We start from the raw sequence: 22,744 nt of genomic DNA, 5'->3' as shown, positions 1-22,744 counted from the left end.
AATGCTGGTCTTTTTTTCATTCTTTTACTTTAAGAAAAGCAACACGATACGTATCACAATACAGGGTCCGATACATAGTGATACTGTAGTAATCAAGGATATATTTGTAGTATTTTCGAGTACTTGACTCTGGTGTTGCAGAGATTTGTAGTCAAGAAAAACATTGGATATTGAAACAAATAATCATCTTGTCCGTTAAGTGGTGGTAAAAATGATTAATTTGCTGTGTAAAATCAATTAATATTTATAGTAGGACCACCCCGAAACACAAAATTGTAAGTATAAAATTGGTACTCACAGACCACATGACTCTTGACGAAGTCGTAACTGCTTTCCTTTTTTTTTAAACCAAAATATGTCCAAACATCAGCTTTAAAAGCTGCTGGAGTCACTGTATCCTCTCGTCCTCAGTCATCCCCGGAATTTCATTGTCACTATAGCAGCGGAGAACATAACGACTGCTGCAATCTAGCGCCGGAAGTTGAATAGCAACCAAAAAATAAACAAACGGGGTTAATATTTCCTTTTTTTATATAAGTTTATTGTAAGTAAAGAAATGTAACACAATTCATTAAAATAAAAACCATAAAATAACTCAAATTAACTTCTTGTGCTTTAAACATCGATAATGTATTGCAAAAATATATATATATATATATATATATATATATATATATATATATATTAGTATCAATATTTTCTTACGTCCCTTAATTAAATGGGCAGGAAATGTATAACCATCTGGATCCATTTGACATTTGAAGATTTGTCTTTGGCGGTGATGGGGGAGGTGAGTTCTATAAAAAACTCTCCCATTTAGGTTTTTGATATCAAAAATATTTAAAATGTTTGAAAAAATATATCGGATAATGCTGGTAAAATGTTTGAAAAGCATCTTGGGTAAAAAAAAAACGACGATCTTGTTTTTTTTGTACTTTGAATATGTTTTTTATTTGACATTTAGCGGTTGTGTAACACAGAGACACCGGGGTCACGTGAAACTCTTGATTCTACGACCCCCCAAAAAACAAAACAAGCTTTTACTCTTTCCTTATCTACAAACACACATGAGAAATAAGAGATCAAAGTACAGAAGAAAACATCAAATTAAGCGGCATCTCTTTCACAGTCGGAATAAAAACTCCGGGGCACGACACACAACAACAACAACAACAACAACTGCTAATTGAACAAGTCAGTGAGTTCACTTTAAACCTGAGTAACTTAAACCTAAACTCTCGCCAACTGTTACCATTCTGTCAAAAAATTGGAAAAAAAAGAAAACTATTGAGATGATTTATCTTCCGCCGTCAGCGTTTTCTCAGCCTACCCCAGTTCCTTCTCGCGCTTTTATTAAAGCTCGGCTTTTTTAAACATACCTGGACGTTAATCACCGCGACGTCGCCATGGCAACCGCAGAGGACGAGTCTCAGGTGTCCAACGCTTTCTCGCACATTCTCACACATTCCTCTTACAAGGTGTTTTTCTTACAGCTTCATTAAAACTTCTTTATTAAACTTAATAAATCCAGGTATATTGTAGGTACAACGATGAGCAAACAGATTATAAGAATATCAGTGACATAAGAATATTTACTGGTTGAAATAAACATTTTAAATGTGGAAACTTTGAATCTTTTTGCTCGAAAAGAGCATTTACTTAATTTTTCTTTTTTAAGGTTGAACTTGTAAAAAAAAAAAGAGTTGAATTCAACAATCTGTATATTGAAAGCTTAAACGAATAAAATATTAATATATTTATTTGTTTTTTAATATAGAGTTTAATAGAGCCACCAGACAATAACAAACTATTTGATCGAACTGTCAGCCTATCATGTGACTCGCGGCATTATTACATCAATAAATTATTATTGAATTTAGAAGACTACAATTAAAAAAGATTTGGTTTAGAAAATATATTTTTGAATTAATTAATTTAAAATGTATATATATATTTTCTTCTTTAAAATTGCTTGACAGACCCTTACAACACTCTCAGAATTTAATGTTGTCCTTAAGAAAAAAATATCCCTTGTAAGACTGCTCTTATAAATGTGTGTGTATATATATATATATATATATATATATATATATATATAAAATCTAGTTTGATAGGCAAAAGAAAGTGTTAAAGTAAGATGTACTTTGAATATTGAAGTTGTTTAAAACTTGCAAAAAATCATATTAAACGTACATTTAAAAAAAATAAACGAATACAATATTAATATATTTTTTTGGTTTTTCATATGTAGTTTAATAGAGCCACCAGACAATAACAAACTATTTGATCGAACGGTCACACAATCATGTGACTCGCAGCATTATTACATCAATAAATTATTATTGAATTTAAAAGGCTACCATTGAAAAAATATTCAGTTTAGAAAATATATTTTTGAATTATTGGTATTAGAGTATCAAACTCTAAGTGTAAAAATAAAATGATTAATTTTGAAAACATTCAAATTGTATACCATTATTTAAAAACGCATTGAACCTTTCACTATAAAAATGATTGAGTTAAATGATTCAATACAAGAAATGTAACCTTTTTAATATAGAAATTATTGAATTTAATTATAAAAAAAATGCTAAAACTTAATACAAAATTCAAAGTTTAACCATTTAAGTTGATGATGTCACTTCCAACAACAACACGGCCGTAATAATCACACGGTTTCTAATCCTCCGCAGACATATGTGACTTGTTTGTGTTGAGGATTTCTTTCTCAGCGATGAGTTCTGTAGCGACCGTGATTAAGTGACGTCCAGAGACGCAGATGTTCTGGTGTGTGTTCCCGGCATTACGTCACACGTCCTGTATCTGCCAGCGAAACCCCTGCCGTCGAGCTTACGGGCGCCATCATTAGCGCCTTGTTTGACGCTTTGTCGTGGACTTGCGTAATAAGAGACCCACATGACTCTCCTCCCGCCCCCCCTCCCCCCGGGAGTTCCCTCAACAAGCCCTCGGTTAAAGCCAACGGTGGTCTTCAAAGCCAAGAAGATCAGCAGCTGGCCGAGGCCGGCGTGATCCTCAAGGTGCTAATGATACGGGGGAAGCTCTGGCCGGCTTATCTACGGCGTATCTGTGATTGACGGCCATGACTGCCAATACGGTGTGAGGCGCGGGATCATTGGATGACCTTTGACACGCAGATTACTGAAGATAAACGAGAAGTGAGTCGCAATAATCGAAGCGTTGATTGTGTTTTTTTTAAATCCTCGAGTGAGTCGTTTCGCTGTTAAACGTATACGCACCAGAGGATCCGGGAAGATCTAGACGCCGCAAAGACGTGTTTATGTCCTTAATATACATATATTTACGATACTTACATGTTTATAACAAAGATCTATATTGTTAAAATGAAACAACACATTCCATTTTAGAAATTATGGAAAAAAGGTGAATATTTTGTGGTCATAAATGTCATTTATTTGATATCATAGATTGTATTTTTGTATTTTTTTTTTTAGAGAATTAAGATTTCAATTTTAAAAACATACAAAGTGTTACAGGGGATAAACTTGACCTTACAACGATTGCGGCTACGAGCTAAGCTAGCAAGTAAACCGTTAAAGAAAAGTGTATTTAACAAGTCTACTGTATTTCACAGGGTTGTTAAGGTTAATCTTAATTGACCCTTATCTTATTCCCAATGTTGATGTGGGGAACTTGGTTGGACCTTGGCTCCAGCACAGGTTTGATTGAAGTCAAAGGCACATGCAGCCTTTTGAGTGTATTTCTCGGCCCCTCATGAGATCGAAGTATAAAGTATAGAAATGCCTCTTATACCTAGCTAACAAATGTATTTTGAATTTATTATTAATTTACATGTCAACAAATAGTTTTGTTTAAAATGATTGGTCCTCTTTGTGAGTATTTATTTTTCCCTTCATTTTAGAATAAATTGTTAATTTAATATGTCTAATTAAAAAAAATGCATTTTCTCATATTTTACATTATAATTAAGAAAATAAATGTTAATAGTAGCCATGACATAAATATTTATTAATTAAAAAATGCATATATATTTTCTTATTTCAAATTGCTTGACTGACCCTTACAACATTCACATAATTTAATGTTGTCCCTGAGAAAAAAAACATCCCTTGTAAGACTGCTCTTATAAATGTTTGTATAAATATATATATAATAAAAAAAATTCTAGTTTGATTTAAAAATAAAAAAGTGTTATAAAGTATTGTATCAAAGATGTACTTTAAATATTGAAGTTGTTTAAAATGTGCAAAAAATCGTATTAAACGTACATTTTAAATGTCAGTTTTTTAGACAAATATCTTTCAATTTCATAAGTAAAATTGGTCCTTAGATTCGATGAAAAACTTGGTAAAAATGCTCAAAACTTCTAATTTAAGGTAAACGACCAATTTAAATGATAAATATTTTGAAAATAATAATAATCTTGATTGTTATTAATGTTAGTAGTAGAAATAGCAGAAGGAAGAATGAGACTCATCAGCAACTATCAACCCTAAAACAACAAATGCCTAAAAAGAGCGTCGAGACTGAGCCAGCGGCTGTTTTGGTGTCAGACGGAGCGTTACATCATCTTAAGTTGCCCGATGAACAGTGAAGTGGGGACTGGAGGGAGGCTGAGGGAGTATACTGTATATTTCAATTTAAGTGTATTAAAGAATCATGCTGTTTTTATTTCCAATACATTTTTACAGTGCCTGTTCATTTAAGTGTAGCATGAAACTTCCGGCCACTAGATGGCAGCAATAGTCGCATCCTTCTCTGCTATAGTAACAATGAGTTCCCGGCGATGACTGAGGACAAGAGGATACAGACTCCAGCAGCTTTTAAAGCTGATGTTTGGACATATTTTGTTTTCAAAACAAATTAAATCAGTTATGACTTCGTCAAGAGTCATGTGGTCTGTAACTTCTGCCAAACCACAGTCAAGTACTTGACAATACTACACAAATATACTTGTTACTACAGTATCACAATATATCGTATCATGATATTTAAGCGTATCGATATATTTCCTTACAGTCCACGGTGGTTGTAGCGGTCTAATCTATGAGCCCAAAAAAAAGCCCTGAAATGCTTCTTGACAAGACGGACTGTTCTAGGTTATTTAGCGATGACTGAGGACTAGGGGATGCAGCAGCTTTTAAAGCTTTTTTTTTTTAGTTTTTTTTTTACATATTTTGAATAAAAAAAAATGTAAGCAGTGACGACTTTGTCAAGAGTCATGTGGTCTGTAAATTCTGCAACACCAGAGCCAAGTACTCGACAATACTACAAATATATTCTTGTTACTACAGTATTACTATATATCGTAATGGTGCCCCTGTATTGTGATACATTCTAGCCAATACAACACCTCTAATGTTAAGAAGATGTTCCGAGTCCCTTTCGCCTGAAAAAAAAATCACATCGTTGACAAAACGGCGTCTTTAATTCAAAGAGTTTTTCGGTGGCCCCCTCCCCCCGGTGGTGACATTAAACACTGCGCCGCCTCCGCCTCCAGTCTGAGGAATAGGTCAGATCCCTGGCTGTCGCAAACACACACTGTTTACCAGTCTGTCAGAGATCATGCAGGTTGAGGTGGGCACGAGTGTATGCACACGCCCACGCTCGTGTGTTGGCTCTATGTCACCGCGAACAATGATTCATAATCGGCCATCTGATGCGTTCAATGTCGCACCTCGTCTCCGTTATTGTACAGCTCTGGTGGTTCACTGTACAGTCGACAGTAACATCCTTGTGTATCAGCTCTACCTTTGTTCAGGGGCCAAATTTCAGTTGTTGGGGGCCATCAAGCCAAGAATAATGGAGCGAAAAGTTTAAATATAATAGGAAACCAAAACAAAAGTTACAAAAAAATATAATAAAATCTGACTAAATATGGCAAAATTATTATTTAGTTTTATATAACTTTTTTTTTTTTACGAATTAAATATGATATAAAGTGTTTGTTTTTTTTTAATATTCACTTAAACATGTTTTTAAAAACTCATAACGAAAAAATTATATTTAGAGATTGAATGAATTTAATAAAAAAAAGATTAACTTATTATAAACTACATATAAATGGTTAGTTTGACTTCACGAGAAGCACAAATACACTAAAAACATACTCAACAGCACTGTTTTGTTGTTGTTTTTTTTTTACAAAAAGAAAAGAAACATAATGAAAAAATATTTTCAAATTTGAAATCATATATATTTTTTAATCATATTTTTTGTAACATCGTTTACTGTATATATTTAATTCAAGTTTCATTATTATTTAATAAATTTACAATTAACTTAGCAAATATTCACAGCGTTCGTTCATTTTTGTGTTGCAATTAAACTTCCGACCGCTAGATGGCAGCAGTCATTACGTCCTCCGTAGTTACAGGAGCAATTACAATCCTGCAATATCCTGGCAATGACTGAGGATGAGAGGATACAGTCGACTCCAGCATGTTTGCCCAAGACTCACCTAAAATAAAAGTCTAGTTTGGGGGCCCGTTGTGGCCATCTACATTTATTTTAAAGACATTTTGTTGTGAAATAAACGTAAAAAAAAGACAGTTTTTCTTTTTATTGTATGTTTTTAATTATGACGGTTAAGAGATGAAGATATGTACGAAAGCTCAGGAGGTGCATTTTGAGCAGTCTAAGTAAATATTCTACTTTCATATGCACTTTATCAAACTATTGTTTAGCTTTCTTAGCTATCCAGTTAGCATTCCACCACCATGTTACTTCTTCAGCTACGTTAGCATTTATCCAAGGTTATTTTTATTCAAAATAGCCGTTTTTACCTTGAATAACTTGTGTAACGTTAACTTTTTTATGCCAATCCTTGTACACATTGCCTTAAATGCATTACATTAACGGCTCGTAAAACTGCACCAAGATATAACAGCGAACTAACAGCTCTGAGCTTCATAAAGGCCTGTAAACTGTTCTTATTTCTCACTCATATACAAGTAAAACGTGTGACTTTAAACCAGATCAGATTTCTATTCTTTGCTTAAGTTAAAGCATTAAGTCAGATTTCTGACCTGACACAGGAGATTGCCTCTTCTTCAGGTGCTTTAAAGTGTTGTTTAAATATATATTTTTTATATATATGTACTTTTTATTTTTGTTGAAATCACCCCAATTTTTGGGGATGATTGTTTTTGTGGCCAAATAAAATCAATAATGGTAATAAGCCAAATTACTGTAATATACTGTAGCACGTGCAGGAATAGGTGAGTATACTGTGTTAATATACAATTTGTACTCAAGAAAAACTTGAGAGAACATAATTACATTATTATAGTAATACATTAATTATACATCATTAGGTGCCTTTTTTTTCTTCAATTTTTACCTTTTTAAGAATCGTAAAAATGAATTACGATTAAATCCATTGAAAGAAATGACATTATATTATCAGGTAATAATAAGCAAATGTCATAAATGTATATCTTGTGGCGTCGTCATCCCGGGAGAGCACGGGCAGTTCTTCTGCGGCGAAATCGAGGAAAACTCACGTCAAAACACATCAAAGAAGGTTTGCGTGAGAGGAACAATGGGTCACGGGGAAAACAGCGTGTTCATGTGACCCATGTGAGGTAAACATGTCGGAAACGCTAAAAATCTCTTCTTTTTCATCTCATACTTTAACTTCATCCACAAAAAAAAAAAAAAACGGTTGACGTATCTGGGGCGTCTATTGTTTATTTCCTTACTTGAAGAAAAGGTTACGATATATTTTTGTTGTCATCATAACTAAAGCAGCAAACTAACTTTGACTTCTATACCATTTAGAATCTAGAATACTGCAACAAAACTAGTTTTTATGCGGGCGTTCTGAGCTTGTGATCGGTGCCACACCCACCGCTGTGCCGGACCCCTGAAACACGGGGCCACGTTTGCAGACGTCAGCTGGTTTGACGGGCTTCGGAACAGAAGCCCCACTGAGTCCACTCTGGCTGGTTGGCTTGTCTCAGCTCGAATTTAAAAAAACAGACCAGAGGGAAAGTGGCAACAATGTGCTCATGTAAGAACTGAAGGAGCTCAGCAGAAGAAGTAGATCAACCTTAAAGTCCTTCTTACTGTAGTAACAAGTATATATTTGTAGTATTGACAAGTACTTGACTCTGGTGTTGCAGAATTTACAGACCACATGACTGTTGACAAAGTCGTACCTGCAGTCATTTGTTTTGAAACCAAAATATCTCCAAATATCAGCTTTAAAAAGCTGCTGGAGTCGACTGTATCCTCTCGTCCTCAGTCATCAATATTTGGTCAAATTTAGTTTGATAGGAATATCTATAGAATGCCAGTAGTGCCACAATTGAGTAATAAAAAAGCGAATGAAAAGAGGGATGTTTATTGGCAATATTCTAGAGATGTTACATTTTGCAATACTGTAGTAACAAGTATATATTTGTAGTATTGTCAAGTACTTGACTTTGGTGTTGCAGAATGTACAGACCACATGACTCTTGACGAAGTCGTAACGGCAGTCATTTGTTTTTAAACCAAAATATCTCCAAACTTCAGCTTCCAAAGCTGCTGGAGTCCACTGTATCCTCTAGTCCTCAGTCATCAGTATTTGGTCCAATTTAGTTTGACAGGCATATCTATAGTGCCACAATTGAGTAATAAAAAAGCGAATGAAAAGAGGGATGTTTATTGGCAATATTCTAGAGATTTTACATTTTGTAATACTGTAGTAACAAGTATATATTTGTAGTACTGTCGAGTACTTGACTCTGGTGTTGCAGAATTTACAGACCACAACACTCTTGATGTAGTCGTAACTGCTTTCATTTGTTTTGAAACCAAAATATGTCCAGACGTCGGCTTTAAAAGCTTCCAGATTCCAGTGTATCCTCTCGTCCTCAGTCATTTTATTGTTCCCTTAGCTGCGGAGGATGACTGCTGCCATCTAGTGGTCGGAGGTTTATTAGCAACACAAAAATGAAATGAAAAAAATGAAAAAACACTGTGAATATTTGCATGTTTATTCTAAATAAAAGAAAAGAAAAGAAAATACTTGAAAATGTTAGTCTCTGAAAATTAATAATAACTTGTTTATTTATTGATTATTTACTGAGTATATGACGAGCAAGAACGCAACAAAAATGTAACCTCAGTCCAGCTATTTCAAGAGATATTTTTTTATCTAGAAAAAAAAAACAACTTTAGTTTTCATTAGTAATCATTTTAATTAACCTACTTTTTGCTATTTTATTTGCCTCAGAATGTTAAAGACTCACCAGGAATCAAAAGAAAACAAAATGACACAATTCCTCCTCCATTTTCTGTGATTAATTAATCTCAATTAATCACGTTGTTCTATTAACTTACGATTCACTCTTTTATCGGCTTCAGAATGTTAAAGACTCACCGGGAATCAAAAGAAAACAAAATGACACTCCCCCCCTCCCCCCCTTTCTGTGATTAATTAATCGCAATTAATCACGTCGTTTTATTAACTTAAGATTCACTTTTTTATCGGCCTCAGAATGTTAAAGACTCACCGGGAATCAAAAGAAAACAAAATGACACAATTCCTCTCCCATTTTCTGTGTGATCAATTAATCGCAATTAATCGCGTCGTTTTACCATCGTAGGTTTTGCTATTTTATTGGGCTCAGAATGTTAAAGACTCACCGGGAATCAAAAGAAAACAAAATGACACAATTCCTCTCCCATTTTCTGTGCGATTAATTAATCGCAATTAATCGGTCGTTTTACTATCGTAGGTTTTCCTATTTTATTGGGCTCAGAATGTTAAAGACTCACCGGGAATCAAAAGAAAACAAAATGACACAATTCCTCTCCCATTTTCTGTGCGATTAATTAATCGCAATTAATCGGTCGTTTTACTATCGTAGGTTTTCCTATTTTATTGGGCTCAGAATGTTAAAGATCACCAGGGAAACCAAAGAAAAAGAGAATAGAACCAAAAATAAAATGTTTTTCATTTTCCTTAACAGTTTCTACAGATATTGATTCATGTGTGTGCGTTATTGATTCACACAGTTGTGTAATCTATTCCAGAAGAAGTGGGTCTGCAGGAATATTTTAGGCCTGGAGCTCGCAGGTGTTACGTCTCTCACTGGAATTGGGTCGAGTGAAAAATGTGGGGCCCCCACGATTCTTCTTCACCCTTTAAGAAAACATCTAATGTCTCAATCTGACGTTCAAAGTGTGTAACCATGACAGAAACAAGGGCCTCACATCTTTAGGCTCCTGACAGCGTCGACATCTTCCCACGATAATAATCGAGATTCTCTCGAACGAATCAGCAGAGTAAAAAAAAAAAAAAAGAGGTTCTGAAGCCGTCTCCGGTTTCTTACTACTTAACGGCGCGACAGATTGTGGCTCCTCACACCCCCCTCGGTGCGACAGCGTTACGTAACGTGACGTCTGTGATCCCGCCGTTCTCGACGTACGCCGCGGACTCGATCTTCTCGGCCGACCCCCCCACCCCCCCAGCCTCTCGCATATTTGTGTTTAGTCACCGACAGGAAAAGTCGTGGTGTGATGTCACCGCCAGGGATTCCTTAAGCTGGATCCTGCTGCTCGCCGCGCTCTGGCATTAGAGATTTGACATTGTGTAAGCCGCTGTGGCAGATTTCGTCGCTTCCCAAAAGCCGGAGCTGCAGGTCGGAGATTTGTTTTTGGGGAAAAAAGGTCGAGGGGAGATTGACGGCGAAAAAAAAACTAAAAACTAATCTTTAAAAATAGACACTTGCAGTGACTAGTTGGAAACAAGATCTATAATTACAAGAGCAAATAATACATCCTTTGATACATCAAATTAGATTTGAGGTCAAAGACCAAGTACAAACTTTTAAAAAAAATGACTTGAGGGTTTTTGTTTTAGTACTGTTGTCCTCCACTTTAGTTGCTTGTGTGATTATTTGATATGCTAGCTCTCTTTGTTTATTAGCTTATAATAGCTCTGCGTTGGTTTATTAGCTGATGCTAGCTCTCTTTTTTTATAAGCTGATACTGGCTCTGTGTTTGTTTATAAGCAGATGCTAGCTCTCTTTGTTTATTAGCTGATGCTGGCTTTTGTTTCATAATTAGCTGATGCTAGCTCTCTTTGTTTATTAGCTGATGCTAGCCCTGTGTTTGTTTATTAGCTGATACTAGCTCTATTTTTTTATTCGCTGATGCTAGCTCTCTTTGTTTATTAGCTGATGCTAGCTTTTGTTTGTTTATTAGCTGATGCTAGCTCTGTGTTTGTTTATTAGCTGATGCTAGCTCTCTTTTTTTATTAGCTGATGCTAGCTCTCTTTGTTTATTAGCTGATACTAGCTCTCTTTTTTTATTCGCTGATGCTAGCTCTCTTTGTTTATTAGCTGATGCTAGCTCTGTGTTTGTTTATTAGCTGATGCTAGCTCTCTTTTTTTATTAGCTTATGCGAGCTCTCTTTGTTTATTAGCTGATGTTAGCTCTGTATTTGCTTATTAGCTGATGCTAGCTCTGTATTTGTTTATTAGCTGATGCTCAGCTTCAGTAAATTTCTACTCCAAGCAGAAAAAATAAAACGATATTAAAAAAAACAACTAATAATTTCCATTGCAAAATAACTCTTGCAAACAACCGACGAATCAATCTGACTGTTATTTATCGTTTTTTTCTTCAGTTTAATCTACACATTATCAAGTATTGATCAAGCATGGGTACAGAAACTTGGCACCAAAATACGAAGCATGTTTTGATACTTAGTACATATTTGTACCACAAAAGAAAACATTTTCGAGTCACAGTCTATGAAAGTGACAAATAAGTTTAATTCAAATTATATTTAGAAATGGTTTATTCTAAGATCACGGAGGCTACATACGAAGCCATACGTGTCCTGATCAGATAAATTGAAGCTTATAAGAGATAATTCTATGACTTAAAACTTAGTTTTCTGTCTTCAAACTCATCGGAGTGAAGCGAAACATGGATGGAGGTGAAGTCGACATCATGTCGGCATTATAAGTTCAGTCGTCCGACCGCCGCTGTAACCTTTCCGGATGAAAACAAAGAAGCATTAAGCTGTCGCTACTGCTGAAAGCAGCGCTGCACACGAGAAGAACAAGGGATTTGCTGCGTTTCAGCTCATCACCTGTCATTGTGTGTCAAAGTGACGCGGCAACTCCCCGTCTTTTCATCTCGCACGCCGTCTTATCCTCTTTTCCGTCCCCGTCCGCGGCAGGCAATAAGGCAGCCAGCCATGAACACCTTGTTTTTCTGCACAAATAAGTGGAACGCAACAACATGCGCTCCTCTGGGACTTCAGGCATCTACTGAGTGAATGTGTGCACATCATCACATTTAATATGTGAGCTTCAGGATTTCATAAAGACATGATCCGGATAAGAAATGTTTGCTCCATATTCAATGGAATGAACTCCGTGGAAGTCGGGAGTAATAATAAGATCATAACAAGAGCTGGACTTCGTTGGACTCGCAGCGCGACGTTCGTCCCTTTGGCTCGGTCGGTCTTAATAAAACTTTATAGATAACCTATAATAAAGGATATATGCGACCGAAAAGCCAATAATAAGGAGAGCACACAAGAAGGTACACACTAGGGGTGAGTATTAAAACATAACATGGCGATACGACGAAGTATCACAATACCAGGGCAACAATACGATATATCGTGATACTGTAGTAACAAGGATATATGTGGATCTATATGTCCAAATATCAGCTTCAAAAGCTCGTCCTCAGTTATCAATATTTGGTCCAATTTATCTCTGGTACCTCTACCATATTCTATTCATAACATATTGCACTTTTTTTTTTTACTTATTTATATTTATACTTTTATATACATTAATTGTTATATGCAATATTTAAAAGGTGATTTATTTATTGTGTTTATACTGTATTGCACTATTTTTAACTTATTAATATTAATATTTATACTTTTTATATACACATTCACTCTGCTGGGTTTTTAACGGTTGCCAAGCAACGAAATTTTGTGTTTTCTGTTCAAGGACAATAAAAGAAAGTCTAAAGTCTATTGAATGCCAGTAGTGTCACAATTGAGTAATAAAAAAGCGAATGAAAGTGATGTTTATTGGCAATATTCTAGAGATGACATTTTGCAATACTCTAGGAACAATGATATATCTGTAGTATTGTGGAGTACTTGACTCTGGTGTTGCAGAATTTACAGACCACATGACTCTTGATGAAGTCGTAACTGCTTTCATTTGTTTTTAAACCAAAATATGTCCAAAAATCAGCTTTAAAAGCTGCTGGAGTCTGACTGTATCCTCTCGTCCTCAATCATCGCCTTGTTACTATAGCAGCGAAGGATGTGACTATTGCTGCCATCTAGTGGCCAGAAGTTTGATTGTAACGCTAAAATGAACAAGCACAGTGAAGATTTGCTTGTTTATTGGAAATTAAAAATGTCATTATTTTATTTTATACACTTTTTTCTTACTGAAATATAAACCATGAAAGAACTATAAAAATATTACACAATTTGAAATTTTGTATTTTATAGAAGCAATACAGTGCTGAGGAATATCGTTTAAGTTTTGTGGGAAAAAATAAATATTGCGATATATTGGTGTATCCATCTATTTTTTTAAACTTTTATTTCTTCTTTATTTTCCCAAACCTGTTATCAGGAGTCACTATCCAACTCCAAAAACAAAATTAATCCTTAACTTAAAAAAATGGATGCAACTGTTCTGTTGAACAAGTTGGTAACAGACAAAAAAAAAGGTTACATAGAGGTCAAAACACACACAAGGCAGGAGAAAAAAACTCTTGCAGGAATAAAAAAAAAAATGTGTCCAGAAATCAGAAGTGAGGGTCGAGTGCATCCTCTTGTACTGAGTCATCACCAGGATCTCAAGGGATTTAATTGTTCCATGATGTAGTGGTCGGAAGCTCTATTGCAACATGAAAATGAACAAATGCCGTGAATATTTGCATGCTAACAGGAAATTAAAAAGATAAATAAATCGACGTTGATTATTTTATACAATATTTATTGAAATTAAACCATAAAATAAATATGATAAAATAATATCTGATGAGGAAAATAAAAATGCATTTGAAAATTTAGCAAAATAAATTGTTAAATTTCTGTTGAAAATTAAAACGGTATCGTGAATTTGAAAAATGATTACGATATATCGCAAATTAACATAACCTTCTCATTGTGGATTTTTTTTTTCACTTTGAAAAATGTCAGCAAACAATAAAATGTATAATTTAAAGTCGTCATTAGAAAGTTCAACCTGATCCGGCGTCTTGATCAAAGACTGATGGAAAAGGAGGGACGGACACAGTAGGACTGACATTTGCATGTAACCTGGTTGTGAATAGAGGTTCGTTTCTCTATGGGTGAGTCACCTTCATTCACTCACTCCAGAGTGATCCTTGACTGAAAAACACAGCATTATTTCCCGCCTACGCTTCGACAAGTGTTGAATGAAACATGGAAGCATCTGGCGGACTCGGAGACGTAAGTAGCCTCGTACGAGCGAGGGCCCGAGAAGATGGAAAATGTTGGCAATTGATTGCTTTTAGCATCCATTGGTGGAGTGTTTGCAAACTTATGTTATCTTCAATATAACCACAGATGTTTTTTTTCCATTATACAGTACGTCCATTAATATTCTTTAACTGATTTCCTTCGTGGGGTGACAGGAGTGGGTGTCCCAGCTCTATAGGGCGATAGCCAGTGGACCACTGGGGAAGGTCGGTCTAATTGAGAGTCAACAACATGTATTTTTTTAAAATAAATATTATTTGGTGTTATTGTATTTAAGAGTAATACAAAAAACAACATAAAATACAGATATAAATGCATACCAAGTTTTTATGATCAAAAAAAAAAGTCAATGTTTAGGAAAAAAATCGGCAAAACATGGCAAATCATTAGGCATTTTTTGATAAACAGGAATATATAACTTAAAATACAAAAATATATATTTTTGACCTGATTAGAGCTCTGTGTTTGTTTATTAGCTGGTGCTAGCTATGTGTTTGTCTGTTAGCTGATGCTAGCTCTGTGTTGGTTTATTAGCTGATGCATGGTCTGTTTTTGTTTGTGAGCTGATGCTATTTCTGTTTTTGTTTATTAACTGATGCTAGCTCTGTGTTTGATTATAAGCTGATGTTAGCTCTGTGTTTGATTGCTAGCTCATTTCATACATCAGTGTTCTTTTATAAGCTAATGCTAGCCCCCTCCTTCTTTTATTAGCTGAAACTAGATCTAGTTCTGTTTGTTTTTAAGCTCTGTGTTTGTTAGTTAGCTGACGCTACATTTGTGACTGTTTGTGAGCTGATGCTAACTCTGTGTTTTTGTTAGCTGATGCTAGCTCTGTGTTTTATTATAAGCTGATGTTAGCTCTGTGTTTGTTTGCTCCCTGATTTCATACCTATGTGTTTGCTTATTAGCTGATGCTAGCTCTGTATTTGTTTGTTAGCTGACGCTAGATATGTGCCTGTTTGTTAGCTGGTGCTAGCTCTGTTTTTTTTATTAGCTGATCATAGCTCTGTGTTTGTTTATTAGCTGATGCTAGCTCTCTTTGATTATAAGCTGTTACTATATATAGTTTTTCCAATAGAAAACGTGCATACTATTTTTTATTATTATTTAATTTTCTATAAAACAATAATACGCTGTGATATAAAAAAGAAACGCACAAGAAAATATGAATTGTCTAATTTTTATTAAATTCCATTAAATATAAATTGTATATAAACATTTTTTGAATCAACAAACACAATAAATGAAATGATTAAATCAAAGAACATACCAAAAAGTAAGAAACTTGAACCTTTAGAATAAGTTGTTATATATACTAAAACAATAATAAAATGAAATATAACTTTCATCCAGGGTTTGCTAAATGATACATACTGGTTCAGGTGTGTCTGAACCTGAGAACGGAGGAATTGTTTGGCATAAAGATTGAAAATAAAGCAAGATCTGACTGACAATAGCTGGACCTGGAGTGACACTGAAAACCAGTCCTTGAAAGTAAGAAACAAAAAAGAGAGCGATAAAAAGAACTGGAAGATCAGTCGAAGGTCACCTGCAAGATTCTCTTAATAACGTTCCGAAAAAGAAAAAAAAACTATGTTTGTTGTGGAGTGTTTAGTGGTGATTAAGACAACACACTCATTAAACGCTGCAGTTTATAGGTGTAAACGTGTCTGTAATTGACTCATTGAATGAAAAGTCATTAGCGAGTGTCTCAGTCCAGTGAAGCTGAAACACAAGTGTCTAATTGGCTTTTCGTGCTTCATCATTCGGAGAAGAAGAAGAAGAAGAAGAAGAAGAACACACTCCAACAGCTTTACTTTGGGGAAATGGAATGTGAAGAATAATTATCTTTTAACGCCTAAAATTAACAGGTTGTCCTGACGTCTCATATATAGCTTTCATTTTGAATTGAACTCTGGCTAGCTCCGTATTTGTTTATTAGCCTGCGCTAGTTCTGTGGTTTCTTTTAATTTTAGGTGCTAGTTCTGTATTTCTTGATTAGCCGGCGCTAGTTGTGTATTATCTTTTAATAACAGATGCTAGCTCCATATGTCTTTATTAGCCAGCGCTAGTGCTGTGTTTTCTATTATTAACAGATGCTAATTTTGTGTTTCATTTTGATATCAAATGCTCGCTCTGTATTTGTTTATTAGATGATGCTGGATATGCATTGGTTTATTAGCTGATGCTAGCTTTGTGCTTGTTTATTAGCTGATGCTAGCTTTGTGTTTGTTTATTAGCTGATGCTCGCTCTGTGCTTGTGTTTTAGCTGATGCTCGCTCTATGCTTGTGTTTTAGCTGATGCTAGCTTTGTGTTTATTTACTAACTGAAGCTAGTTTGTTTATGAGCTGATACTAGATCTTTATTTGATTATTAGCTGATGCTAGCTTTGTGTTTGTTTATTAGCTGATACTAGATCTGTAATGTTTAATAGCTGAGGCTAGCTCTTTGCTTGTTTTTTTTTGCTGATGCTAGCTTTGTGTTTGTTTACTAACTGATGCTAGCTTGGTGTTTGTTTATTAGCTGATACTAGATCTGTATTTGATTATTAGCGGATGCTAGTGCTGTGTTTGTTTACTAGCTGATGCTAGCTTTGTATTTGTTTATTAGCTGAAACTAGATCTGAATTTGTTTATTAGCTGATACTAGATCTGTATTTGATTATAAGCTGATTCTAGCTTTGTGTTTGTTTACTAGCTGATGCTAGTTTGGTGTTTGTTTATTAGCTGATACTAGATCTGTATTTGATTATAAGCTGATTCTAGCTTTGTGTTTGTTTACTAGCTGATGCTAGTTTGGTGTTTGTTTATTAGCTGATACTAGATAGCTAATAATTAAAATAAATCATCTTTCATGTAAATCCATTGTGCAAATCCAAAATTTTATTTGAGAGTTTTAAATATTTGACGACATTAAAATTGACATTTTCTCTCCTATAAATGAACGGCAAGATCAGATGTTAAATTTCTCTCTCAATCTTTTTAAACATTTTTTTTTTCCCCTTCAGGTTCATACTCCAGCTCACGACCAGACAGCTTGACACCCGGGCGTCTGCACAGAGACATGCCCAGGTGACATCTTGAACATGAGAGAAATGGAAGGTAATGAGCTTCAGGCCCCACATGATGTGCTGCAGGTCCTCAGCAGTTACGGTGAGGGATGGCGACAGCTGCCCGGTGTTAATATTGAAAGACGTGACGGATGTTGCATCAGATGAAAGTGATGCTGAGCAGACAAAGAGCCGAGAGAGAAAGAGCAACAGACGCTCGACAGCAGCCGTAAAAGTGGCGTTAAAGGCCAAATAATGTGTTGATGGAAGTCTCTTAAAAAGATCTTGGAAGCTCTATGGTGCTCATCAGTATGTGTCTGTTTGTACAAAGCGGGTCGAGCATCAAGGTTTGTCACTGCGCATCATCAATCCAGGAAGTCTCCACCTCCAAGTGACTCGTTGTATAAACAAAGCCGGGGCGTGATTACAGCTGGCTCCGCTCTCGTAACCCCTCGTTCGCCCGGATTTCACACGAGGGAGAACTTTATAAAGTAATAATTTCAAAACATTGGTCATGATGAGGGATTTACTGCATCTTGGAGAGGAAGACTTCAACATTTGAAACATGTGAGTGAGTCAGTTGGAGTTTCACATTAGTTGCCTGGTAACAACGAGGAAAAAAAGACCAAAAAAATGTAAACTTACGTCCGTATCCGGACCCTTGTCGGCCCCGGGACAGGAGAAAGTGACAAACTCATGGCACCTCTTGTGAACCACAAAACAGCAAACTGAAATAAGAAATCATAACACATATTAGACACTTTAAAAAAATAAATATAAATAGATTTAAAACGTTTTTCTCTTCATATTTACGTACATTTACAGCAGAGATCACTGTTCAGGTGTGAGAGGTTTAAGCAAAGTGCTAAAAAAAAGGGGAGAAATCTTGTGGAAATAAAAGATTTAACCAGAAGCTTGCGAAAGTGAAGGCCAAGGTGATGCTACAAATGGTTCGATGCTAGCATCAGGTCAGCGTTCTTTTTTTTTTAACAACAGAATTTTTTTTGGGTGCGTGTAAGACCATCGCTAGCAAAGCCTGGATTTAAAGCACAAGCTTTAAACAGAAGGGAGAGTATGAAAAGAGGATTTCTTGTCTTTAGTTCATTGTCAGTGAATTTGTTAAAAGGTTACAGCCCATCCACCGACCCACAGTTAATCCTTTTAAGCGTCGCCAGGAGATTGAAACGGTCTCGTCCCCAGTTGCGGCTATTTTTGTCTTTAGATGGTTTTGGCCACTGGCTTTTTATCTCTTTATGACTTTTAAATAAAAAGTAGCATTTTAATTTTTTACATAAAAATGTTTGGATAATAGTATTGTTGATTTTGAAATTCACCACGATGAATCGACGCGCTAGTGTGTCGTCATGTGATTTAAATAATAATAAATATATAATAAAATAAAAGAATGAAAAGTTTCAACATTAAAAAAATGTATAAATTCAACCGATGGTTCTGATATACAGTACAGGCCAACATTTGGACAGATCTAACAGCAGACCTGGACAAAGTTCTTTGACATTACGATGGTCCGCATTAATACAGTCAAAGTATGATCATGTATAAATGGTTCTAATGCATTAACAAATGTATTTTGTATTTATTATTCATTTACATTTTCACACTTATTTTTCTTTTCCTTCCGTTCTTGTGTGTAATTTTTCCAGTATATATTAATCCCTCAAAATATTTTTTACAAGTTAGTTGAAAAAGTGTTTTGAAAAAAACTCATATATACAAGAATAAAATTGCATCTTATTTAGCTTAATAAATTTCACGGCCTAATGACGAATGTCCTTTTTTTTTTTTCATCTTTCTTTTTGCTTGACGGCCCCTAACAACATTTGCAAAATTGAATGTGGCCCTTGAAGAATTATAATGGCCCACCCCTGCCTAACAGGCTCATTCAAAGTAGTTTTTTTTGTGCAATTTTCTGGTCTGACTGGCCTTTTATTCTCAAAGTAATGATGGTCACTGGTTTCTACCCATTCAGCTGATTAGTTCTTGTCGTTACAAACAACTCCATTAAAAAGTCTAGAAATTCCACAAGACAAGACTAACCTACGAAGTGAAAACCATGTCACCTCTTGAATTCATTAAGAAAAAGCTAAAAGTCTAGACAAAGGTTGGATACTTTGAAGGAACTGGACTATAAGACATGTTTTCAGTTTTTTGAGTACATAATACCGGATGTATTTATTTATTGTTTCAAACCCTGACACCCAATGATGCATTATAAATGTTTATTATGCTCCTTGTTTGGATCCAAATGAAAACATTTTAATTATACTATAACATACAGAATAAACTATATTATTTAAAACTAAAGGAAAACTTAATTTTCCACACACTCATCACAATCCGACACAAAGAAACTCCTTACCCCAACTGCAAATAACAAATTATATATATATTTTTAAAACTAGTCAAATTAAAATGTCAAGAGCGGGATCGAACTGGCAAGACCCTCTATATGTTACCATGTGACCTATTGACAAAAGTGCAAAAGTTTACCTTTATGTATTGCAACTACCAGGCTCACTTTTCTTCCAGCCCCAGAACGTATATCAATGCAAATATATCCAAGTGAAGACTTTGGGAAAAACTCCAAAAATGATAAATGGTTTATTCAATTAAATATATAAATAAAGATCAATAAATAAAAACAAGCCAAAACAAAAGACCAGCCGCCAATAGAGCCTACGGCAAAACTTTTTTTAATGCTTTTTGTATTTTCCCAAAGATAGAATTTGTCTATTCACAGGACGTTTGGATTCTACCAGTGGAAGTATCTCGTCACGATGTTACGAGCTCCTGTCTTCACCACCTTATTTCAAGATACAGCCACTAAAAGCACCGTGCTTTTTTTTCTTTCTTCTTCTTACCACTTAAGATAAAGTGCCTAATTTCGCTCTATTATCTTGTGTGTTGTTTTGTGCTTTTTTTTTGTTCCCTACGCTTCATCACTGCCTCCCAATATATAAAGATGCTCAAGTCCAAGTGTCACTCGGCGTGACACTGCTGGCACGACACCCGACGCCGCTCGTACGTCAGCGACAGTCGGACGGTCGGGAGCGAAAAAAATAAAGTGTGGACATCTTGCGCTGGAACACGAGATGACGGCCCTGGCGCTGCTCGCCCGCATGTATTATTCCCTGCCATTATTTGAAATTCCTCGTTACCTTTTTCTTTTTTTTTTTCTCTCCCTCTCTCACACAATCTGTCTGCTTTGCTCACTGTCAAGCTGCCGGCTTGTCCATGTGATCACTTGCTCACCATCATATTTGTTGGGTTTTTTTGTCTCGTTCTCGGCCAGAGACCGTTTCCAAAATAATGAAAGAGGAGATAAATCCCTTGTTAAAAATGTACTTTCCCATCTGTTTCTGCGCAACCGACTCCTGATCTTCACCTAACAGAATAAATACTTTTTTTATTTTCATACATCTCCACTCACCATTACTATTTCCAGCACCACGATTTATTCCGTCATTGTAATCCTAATCTGGCTCTAATACTCTCTTCTGGGTTTCTGTGTTCGAGTGTTAGAGATTAATATTCTCCTGGCAATACGGCAGCGCTGAGCCAGAGGCAGTGTACAGAACAAATTAATCTCTCTGGGTTATGAGGAGAGGAAGGGGATGAAATGCTCAGCAGAAACGGTGGCTCGCTGTGTTATTGAAAGACTTGTTTGTTTACTTAGAAATGATCCTAACAGAAGGACAATCCACACATAATGACGGCAGACTTTTCTGACAAGAACTAACAACTGTCCTCTTTGTACTTTAACTTGGATGACGGATGTCTTCAGATTAAACAATCCAGTGTGTGGTTCACTATGAGGGATTTAAAAGGCAATTTTTATACTTTATATTGGGACAAAAACTCAGAGTAAACCTATATATCTTAAAGATATTTTTCATTTGACCTTTTTCGATTTTTAACAACACAGTAGTGTTTTTTTTGGCTTTTAAGGCATATTTCATTTATCTTTTATATTTACAGCTGCTAATAGAACGATAACTGAGGATACAGTCGACTCAAGCAGCTTTTAATTGATTTTAACAGAAAAAAAAATGAAGTTCGCTAATTATTTGTTAATGATTGTTGCATTAGCCTAGCTGCTATTGACAAGGATACTACATCTTAGCCACAGTCATTACGTCCTCCGCAGTTAAATGAACAAAGAAATATAGAAAGATTTCGGCGATGACTGAGGACGAGAGGATACAGTCGACTCCAGCAGCTTTTAAAGCTGATGTTTGTTCATATTTTGGTTTCAAAACAAATGAAAGCAGTTACGACTTCGTCAAGAGTCATGTGTTCTGTAAATTCTGCAACACCAGAGTCAAGTACTCGACAATACTACAACTATATCAGTATCACAATATATCGTATCAGTGCTCTTGATCTGTAATACGTAGCCTCAGATTTCTGCCAATACATACATACCCCTAATAAAACATCTCAATGTATGTCCTGTCCAGACTGGAAGGAGTTAAGTTGTCTTATGAAAAGAGCTGAGCCAAAAGGCAAAGATGGTTCATCAAGCTGCCAAATTTTCTTCTAAGCGTGATTAGAGAAGCCAGCTATGGAAGGACTGGGTCCCTTTTTTTAGGACTCTTCCTCAACTGATGTTTACGGGTACTGGGTAGAGACCTCAGGGCGGACCTAGGACACTTGGGATACTATGTATGTCGCTTCCTGTCTCAGTATTATCACAGACTAGCTTAAAGAAGTAACTTCTTTACCCGGTTTACCAGGACCTGACCTTTGGATGGATGGACGGATGGATGGGCATTATGTGTAAAAATATAGAAGAGACATAGTGTGTCATCCAAACAAGGATAATTATAAAGGACACTGTTTTTTTTACTAAACATTTTCCAAACAATAAGACATTATTTTAACACATTGTGTTTCAAACATATTTTTCCTTTTGATGCAAATAAAAGTCTCTTCCTCTGTCCAAATGTACTGCAGTGATTTGGATCAAAATTAACTTGAATTTTGGGCTTTTATTAGGCTATGAAACGGCCTAAACTTTAAACATTAGACAGAAAATGAACCAGCGCATCACCTTCATCAGACAGTCGAGCGACTCGTCATTGAGTCGACAGATACTAAACGACGAGTCGTTCTTTAAAACTTGGGAGTCAATCGTATTCCTCTAAATCTGAATGTCAGATGCGAAACAACATGG

The 22,744-nt window shown here is 35.5% G+C and overlaps 1 protein-coding gene across 3 annotated transcripts in view; it reads right to left on the bottom strand.

The window, feature by feature from the left end:
* Window positions 1–22,744, bottom strand: part of prkcab (protein kinase C, alpha, b) — a 93,879-nt gene that overhangs the window by 30,989 nt on the left and 40,146 nt on the right. For all 3 annotated transcript variants that reach the window (XR_015713435.1, XM_087809746.1, XM_087809748.1), the window contains exon 3: window positions 18,193–18,275. Coding sequence is in view for 2 of the 3 variants with exons in the window: in XM_087809746.1 (XP_087665872.1) it covers window positions 18,193–18,275 (83 nt within the window). In the remaining variant the exon portion in view is untranslated. The remainder of the gene's footprint in view (window positions 1–18,192; window positions 18,276–22,744) is intronic.

Source organism: Callionymus lyra, chromosome 15, assembly GCF_982586985.1.
Source record: "Callionymus lyra chromosome 15, fCalLyr1.hap1.1, whole genome shotgun sequence".
Classification (NCBI taxonomy): domain Eukaryota; kingdom Metazoa; phylum Chordata; class Actinopteri; order Syngnathiformes; family Callionymidae; genus Callionymus; species Callionymus lyra.
This window is presented reverse-complemented; position numbering and strand designations above follow the sequence as displayed.